Genomic DNA, 8732 nt, shown 5'->3' on the forward strand with positions numbered 1-8732 from the left:
ATTAAGAAGAGGGAATCACCAAATGTGGTTCCTAAGTACTCCAGAACAGGAAGTCAGTGAGGTTTCCCTCTCCCTTTCTTTCTCTCCTTCCTTCCCTCTCTCCCTATACCTCTCTTTCCCTTCCTCTCTCTTCTCACACTTTGCTCCCTTACCTACTCTTTCCCTGTTTCCTACATTTTGTGGGCAGAATTAGGCTTTCTTCTAGACTGCAATTGAATGCATTTCCTGTACAATACAATCCCAGGTTTACTCTTAAGTCCACCTCTCATATTTGACTATGAATGGCCTGAAACCAAGACCATTATCTTGTTAACTCTGCAGATCCCAAAGTCAAATATCCCAACTGATATCCAGACATTGTTGTTAAATATTGAATGCTCACTTAGATTTCGTTTAATTCACATTTTAATCTTGATGTTATTTCTTCAGGTTTGTAGATATTATTTATAATAGAAAAAGAAATAGGAAAAATGTGCACACACACTAGAAAAAAGTTAAAAATGCAACTATTCATTTTTATTTTCAAATCAGAAATAAAGAAAGATGCCCTTATTTTTTTTCTTAGTAAACATTGAGTATTTTTGGTTAGATTTTCTGTGAAACTTTTGGTTGTGCTTAGTAGGGAAGAAAGGTATTTCATCTTGACATGTCTATGTCAAGTGATCTGCCATATGCTTAAATGCAAACACAAAACTATACAAATGAAATGTGGGATTACATAAAGACCTTATTTGGAGGCCAATATCTTCTTTGCTCTTGGAGTCTTCATAACAGGTGACTTGTCTTCATGTGCTTATGAATAAAATAGATGCCGTAAAGTCCCATGCCACATGCACAGAATAAAATCTCAGGTATTAACCAGTACCTCCTGCAGCCAAGTAACCGAGATTAGAAGAAATGTTGCCCATTGGCTCCACTATGATCTTATGAAACATTCTTCTAGGTTTTTGAGAAAATATCTGGGGTTCTTTGATCACTACATAAATTGGAATTTATAGGTCTGAGCTTTGGCTGAAGCTAAATCAAGAGGATGTTACTGAACCCAGCCAGTTAGTATGGTTTTCATAGTTGCTGATTAACCAACACACGTTTTAAGATATTAATCATTGCTGTCACACAGAAAATGGCTTTTCTAAATCATGTTACAGACTGATCTTCTGCTATATAATCTCCACTTAATTCTTATGAAGTCAGTATTTTCTCATATGCAGGATTACAAAGTGACTCTGAAGATAAACTGGATTTATTCTTTGAGTCCTGAGACAGGAAAATCACATTCTAGAAAAAAGAAAATATACCAAGTGTCAGACTTTACTCAGATTTAACTGAATAAATGTGAAGCTATTTACCTCCAGCTATGGGTAAATAGATATAGTTATAAATATAATTTCCTTTGAAGTTTTACATAGGCTTCATCTTTATTTAAAGATGAGAACAGTTCTCCATTAACTTCTCAAAACTATTTCATGTTCATCATATACTATTCATTCAAAATATATAATAATACTTTGGCTGATGAAAAGTGTTCAGTTGAGCTAAGCTCTGTGTGACTTGATTTAACATTTCCTTTGTATCTTTGAGGTAAGGAAGATTTTTAAGATCTCAAAGATGGCTAAATACATTAAGTGTACAACTAGGCATTGCCAAGTTAAGGCTGTTAGAGAATAGTTACTCTTAGAAAAGTTGTCCTGATTAGAAGGGAAGGAGCTGTGTTCTAGTTTGAGTGAACAGTATAGTCAGGAATTCCTGACTACAGACAAATTCAGTGTACTGCCAACAGATACATTTAACTTCCTCAAACCTATGATTGTTTGTCTAGGAAAAAAGAACCATGATATATATGATGTACAACTATTTCTTGTCCAGGTATCCCTCATCATCCATACTTCTGTCTCCTCTCTCCATTATCTATTGAGGACCCTCACTATGAAAAAAGCCACATAGTATACATTTCAAGATGGCTGATTATTCTGTCTGATATCTTTAGTGGTGTTGACTAATATATCCCAGAGGAACACCAGGCAAGTTTCAAGAGGTCTCTAGCATACTTACCCCAGAGAAAGCAGAGCAGATCTGTTTCCACCACAGCAAGGCAGTGAGGATAGCCAGGCCAAGCTCCAACACACTGCTGATCAGCATCAGTGAAAAGACTCCCTAAATTCAGGAGAAGAGAGGTCGGTGTGACTGAGTCAGCTGAATCCCTCATACCTTGGTGGAAGGTGACTGTAAAGACGAAACCATCTTCACCATCAGAGACACCATCAGGAAAGGAAAGGATCCTCCCAAGCCTACAAATGGGCTAGATTGATACCTGGTCCCTTCATTCCTTGGAGGAAGTAGGTGAACAGAAGAAACTAAATCAACAAAGCCATTTTCTGCCATTTCTCACCCTTCCTGGGCATGGATCCTTACTATACAGTTCACTCAATGAGGAGACAGACAGTAGTGACCCCAAGTCAGAGTCCACAGCTCCTGCTCTTGGCTCTTTTCTGCTGTTTAATGTGGGGCTAGGCACATCTTTGATTTTCTAGCTTCTGTCTGTTCTCTTATCACACTTGTGTAGTATTTCCTCTGCAGAGACTTGTGAGGGTTAGTGAGGTTCTGACCATGCAAGCAAGCTCTTTGTAAAAGTTGGCATTGACAGAACCTTCTTCCTTGGGATGGATTTCTTTTTGTGATGGTGAAAAGGCAGAAAAGCAATCCAGTTTCTAAGTCAAAAATCAACTCAAAGAAGGGTCTAAGTAAAGAACACATATCCCATGACCTCTGTCCCGAGGTGCCCTTCATGAAGACCGCTTGATAGGAAGGAAGATGAGTGTCACAAGTGTCACACTGTAAACTCTTCATTTATCCGCACACACACACACAGGCAGAGAAGAGATGGAACATGCCTCCATCACCTAGACACTGTCCCAGTAAATACATTCAAGCCAGTCTCTGACTTACAGTGTGAAACTGTTCCATGATGCCATCATTCTTTGTGTTCCACCCAGATTCCTCCCCAATGTTTCAGGCTTCTAAAATCAGGCATAGTTATTCCAGAGGTTAATTTACTTGCATTGTTATGTGTCTAATGCAAATATTCTTTTTATTATTGTGGTTTTCATAACTAAGGAAGACTCCTTGGGCCCAGCTCCATAAGGAACTGAGAAAGCCTGGGATTGAGGAGAGCTGACTATCTGTGGCTCGTCCAGCTGTCTCTTGCTCATCTGACTTTTATGGTTACAGGACAATGGATGTGTTTCCAATAAGACGGAGGGCCTCACATCACTGCCAGTTACTCTTCTCCATTTCTCTATATTTCTTTTCTCCTTATTTAACAAGTTCATCTCTTTGTATTGTAATGAAAGCAGCCTTGAGCTGGCCTCCACACAGGCTTGGTACTCCTTACTACTGTGATTAGTGGAGGGAGTAGATGCCCTGACTTCCTCCAACTCCCACATTTCCCACACTGTTTCTCAACATGTGGCTGAGGTTTGCCCAGCTCACTTCATGCCTGTACTATACATGCACACCATGGTTCACGCATTTCTTAATCATCTGGTTTTTGTTTTGGTTTGGTTTTCTGGTATGCTTATCTGTCTTCACTTACTACCCCATAAACTAAGACTCTTAGTTTGACAGCCTTTTCCTTTATGCCTCTAAAACTGCAGTACCTTCTTAATTCTTAGGAAATAGGGGGTGGTCTTTAAAGTTTTATCATCTACTTAATTTGGTAATTTCCCTCAATATTTTGCTATTACTACATGACCACCTCTGTGTAGAATTTCAACAATATGTTCATTCTTGCCTCTGTCTTCCATGACTCTGACTTTCTCCTAGATACACAAGCAAGAATCAAAATAAAAAGTCTATGAAAATGCCACAATGAAACCAATTACTTTATATGTTAGTTTTTAAAACTAATATATTAAAGAAAAAAGAATGAACAGAGAGTTTTGAATTAGGGAACAGAAGAAATCAGCTGTCAAAAAGCATCTTTAAAACCTGGAAGATTTCCTTTTAAAGTACTTACAGTCAGAGCAGATTTGGCCATGAAGCAGCTCTTCTCGGATGGCTCATGATGAAAGAAATGATAATAATGTGGAGTTGTGGCTAGTTGTTGTGTGATAGTCAGCTTACATTGCTGTGAGGCAGGGTCTAAAGCAGCCAAACTCACAGAGAGGATAATGATGCCTATAAGAGCAGAGAGGACACACAGGATGCTCAGGGATAGGCTGCTCTGGACCTGGAATGACAACACACATCTTATTCACTACATTATAGTAGGCCCAGAGGCCTACAGAAGTTTATTTCTCTGCGTCCTCTAATGTCTACAAACATACAAGCCTAGAAGGTAAATTATAATTGGATAAGTAGAATCCATGCCAGACAGCACTTCAGAGGTGGGAAAGAAGATGTTGTCTTTCTAACAGCTTCATCCATGACAGCAAGTAGCATCCTGTGCAATAAGTCTGAAAAATCTCCAATAGAGTGTAGCCAAAGGTGGGAGTGCAGAACTCAAATGTTCCCTATCTACCAATACCTTTAGTATTATAGTTTGGATCTGGCATGCACCCCACCCCAAATCATGTGATGAAGACCTAATTCCCAGGTGGATGCTAGTGTGAAATGGTAGAACCATTTTAAAGTGTAGCCTGATTGAAGATTTGTCATGCCTTATTTCCCAACACATTCTGCCTCTCTAATGGTTTCAAAGGAACATATTCACACAGCCATGCATGAGGACTTCTTAAAATGTGAGCCCAAATAAACCTTTCCTCTTCATAAGTTGATTCACCCCATGTGTTTGTTGCAGAAAAGTAAATCTGAGGAATACACTTAGAGACCTCCATGGAACCCTCAGGAACACACAAGAGTGGTAGGTAAAGTAGTTAATCCTGCCACCACCCAGCACACTACCTCTGTCTGAAAAGCACATACATCTGAAGATAAACATAAAGTCATGGTTTGTAACATCAACCAGACCCTGGGCTCTGTATAAGTATATGACTGTCTATACTAAGGATCAGGTACAGAAGACTCTAACCTGTGTCAACAAAGGACAAAGGATAGTACAATATGAACACAAACAGTAAGAGGAAGAAGAGAACCAGTGAAGACTGGATGAATGTCAAGACACAAGACCAGATATCCTCAGACTTAGTGTTCTCAAGTAATCAGTTCCTTCGGGGCTTTCTACTGTCACCCTGGATCTCATGCTACACCATTCACAATGTAGGGAGATAAATAAACTTATCTCAGAAGCAGCTTCCTTTCTTCCTTGGCTTATCAAATATGAGAATGGAGCTTTCTACAGGTTATAGACATATGTATGAAGGTATCAGAGTATACCCAACTGTCATATAATAGAGTATAATTTGCCTGGTAGGCCACTTTCCTTTTCAGGATTAAATAGACCACTTAGTTCGAATGCTTTGGAACACTAACAGTCACACTCTAACTTCTTGATCAAATAGTCACAATCAGTATGCTGAAAGTGAGTCCTGACAAAAGTGTCATAATTCATGTATCATAGAAGTGGAAGAAAACCCCTCATGTGAACAATATCTAATCTGTTTTCTTAAGTTCTTCATTTAGTGGATGATACTTTACAGCAAACTCACAACAGATGTACCTTTTCTATGAGCCTTTTTGTTCCACCACTGATAAATAAAATTGTAATGTTTTGTGGAAGATTTTTTGTTGTTTTGACAAAATACCTCATGTGATCAGCTTGAGGGAGTAATAAAATATTTTGGCTCATGCCATGGATCAGACCATGAGCATAGAGAGGAATTTTAATCCAGCAATATGGCTGCTTTGGCAAGCGATCACATCCAGAGACCCAGCTCTGTGTAAACCAGTTGGAATGCAGATGTGTCCTTAGTACACACCTTTAAAAGTAAAATTAATTTGTAGAGTGAAGCAGCATGTTTGAAAGTGATGACAAATTGAGAGGTAGACAAATGATGAATCAGAGAAAGACTTGACAGAAAAAGTTAGAGAAAGGCTATGCCCAGCTCTCATGAGAGCAACACAAGGAAGAGAATCAATTTAAGAGCAGTGCAGGAAGAGAGAGCATCATCAGTTGGAAGTCAGTGCACTGAGAGCAGTGCAGTGGAGTTGAGTTCATTCATGAGTTCCTGTAGTTCAGTGCAGGTCAGCAGAGGCAGTTGAAGCCAGAGAATAAGGAGCCAGATTAGAGCAAATTGCCAAAGTTAGTTCGAGGCCAAGCAAAGCAATTCATCTAGAAGCCAGATTGAATCAGTCAATTTGCAGAGGCATTTGAGCCAAAACAGCTGAGTTGAACTGGCTAGCCAGAGTTCAGAAAGAACTAGAAAAGATGAGTTTATTCAGCAGTAAGCTTTCAAGCTGACAATTATATCAGGTGAATTAAAGTTAGATTTATAGAGAGGAGTTGGCAAAGCAGAAAAGATCGCATGCCAATGCAAGACAAAGAGAAACTTTTTTTCCTTTTGTTTTCTTTTAGACCATCTGAATCTTCAGCTTATAAATGGTCCCAGAGGTTGATTACTAATCTCCTAGGTATGCCCTAATGCAATGAAATTGATGATACCAGAGCCTGTTATTTATAGACAGCATCATAAAGATGCAGATTTTTTGCATGAGGCTCTTAGGCCTGATGGTTAATATCATATAGGCTTTTATTTTGGGCACCAGGGCAAGAAGAATGCACTCTGTACAGGGTTACAGAGAATTCAGAGTGAGCTCCTAAGTCTAAGATATAGCTATTCTAAACTTAGCTTCTAACTTTAAATACGGAGAAACTGGCTTATAATTTTTTTCCTTGGGGGAAGGGGGCTTGCAAGTGTTCTTACTAAGTTCCATCCCCATTAGTTGTAGGTTATAGCTCTTGTACTCACCAAAGGCTTAGTCATCTTTTTCTCTGTGATTATAGACAGAATTCCAGAGATGACAAACTGCTCAGGGAAGAGAAAAACAGTGTCAAGTCAGTGTGCAAGTATGAACTGGCTGCAGTGTTAGTATCTGGGGCCTATAAAGCACTCCAATGGGAAAAGCCTTGGTAAAAAATGGTCAGTGATTTAAGACACATGTAGATGCATAGATTTCCCCTTGGCCATGTGATACCTACAAAATTTTCAGAAAAGACAGATATGAGCTTGAATCTATACCATTAAAATTAATGAGCACCTTGAAAGATAGTGAATGAGGCCATTTTTTCTCCAGTGATTTTCTAAGGTGGGACCAGCCAGGAGGCACAGGCCTCACAAGTTGCAGGGGAGTCACAGGGTGGCAGGGACAGGATCCTCTCAGCCTCTGAGTGACAGCAGTGAATCACCAACCCTCTCTGTCCCTTCCCTGCGAGTGGAGAGCCTGCCTCCAGGGAGTGCTTTAACCAGGGACTCAGGTGAGATGCACCATTTTCTCTCCAGTTACTTTCTAAGGCAGGAACAGCCGGGAGGCACAGGCCTCACAAGTCCCAGGGGAGTCCCTGGGTGGCAGGGACAGGATCCACTCAGCCCTCGAGTGACAGCAGTGGGTCTGCAACCCTCTCCACCCCTTCCCTGTGAGTGGAGAGCCTGCCTCCAGGGAGTGCTTTAACCCAGGGACTCTGGAGAGATCCACCATTTTCTCTCCAGTGACTTTCTAAGAAGAGAGTGAAGACCTCCAACTTAAAGGGCTAGTAAATATATTCAACAAATTTATAGAAGAAAACTTCCCTACCCTAAAGAAAGAGATGCCCATGAACATACAAGAAGCCTATAGGACTCCAAATAGACTAGACCAGAAAAGAAATTCCTCCTGCCATATAGTAGTAAAAACAACAAATGCACAAAACAAAGAAAGAATACTAAAGGCAGTAAGGGAAAAAGGTCAAGTAACATATAAAGGCAGGCCTATCAGAATTACACCAGACTTCTTACCAGAGACTAGGAAAGCTAGAAGATCCTGGGCAGATGTCATACAGATCCTAAGAGAACACAAATGCCAGCCCAGACTACTATACCTAGCAAAACTCTCAATCACCATAGATGGAGAAACCAAAGTATTCCATGAAAAAACCAAATTCACACAATATATTTCCACAAATCGAGCCCTTCAAAGGGTAATAAATGGAAAACTCCAACACAAGGAGAGGAACTACATCCCTGAAAGAGCAAAAATGTAATCTTCCAACAAAACTAAAAAAACATAGACACATGAACGGAATACCAGCTCCAACAACAAAAATAACAGGAAGCAACAATTACTTTTCCTTAATATCTATTAATATCAATGGACTCAATTCCCCAATAAAAAGAAATAGATTATCAGTTTGGATGCATAAACAGGACCCAACATTTTGTTACATACAGGCAACCCACGTCAGTGACAAAGACAGACACTACCTCAGAATAAAAGGGTGGAAAACAATTCTCCAAGCCAATGGTCCCAAGAAAAAAGCTGGAGTAGCCATTCTAATATCGAATAAAATCGACTTTCACCCTAAAGTAATCAAAAAAAGATAAGGAGGGACACTTCATATTCATCAAAGGTATGATCTACCAAGATGAATTCTCAATTCTGAACCTCTATGCTCCAAATCAAAGGGCATCTACACTCATAAAAGAAACTTTACTAAAGCTCAAAGCACACATTACCTCACCCAATAGTAGTGGGAGATTTCAACACCCCACTCTCTGCACTGGACAGATCATGGAAACAGAAACTAAACCAGGACACAGTGAGACTAACAGAAGTTATGGAACAGATGGATTTAACAGATA

At 39.7% G+C, this 8732-nt stretch overlaps 1 protein-coding gene across 2 annotated transcripts in view; it reads right to left on the bottom strand.

The window, feature by feature from the left end:
* Positions 1 to 494: 494 nt before the first annotated feature.
* The window catches only part of LOC116103594 (membrane-spanning 4-domains subfamily A member 6D-like), a 17183-nt gene continuing 8945 nt past the window's right edge, over positions 495 to 8732 (bottom strand). For both annotated transcript variants that reach the window (XM_031389778.1, XM_031389777.1), the window contains 4 exons: positions 6867 to 6923; positions 4016 to 4228; positions 2053 to 2154; positions 495 to 1278 (listed from right to left, as the gene is read on the bottom strand). In XM_031389778.1, coding sequence (XP_031245638.1) covers positions 1183 to 1278; positions 2053 to 2154; positions 4016 to 4228; positions 6867 to 6923 — 468 coding nt within the window. In that variant the 3' untranslated portion in view covers positions 495 to 1182. The remainder of the gene's footprint in view (positions 1279 to 2052; positions 2155 to 4015; positions 4229 to 6866; positions 6924 to 8732) is intronic.

The sequence above is a fragment of the Mastomys coucha genome, unplaced genomic scaffold, assembly GCF_008632895.1.
Source record: "Mastomys coucha isolate ucsf_1 unplaced genomic scaffold, UCSF_Mcou_1 pScaffold21, whole genome shotgun sequence".
NCBI lineage: Eukaryota > Metazoa > Chordata > Mammalia > Rodentia > Muridae > Mastomys > Mastomys coucha.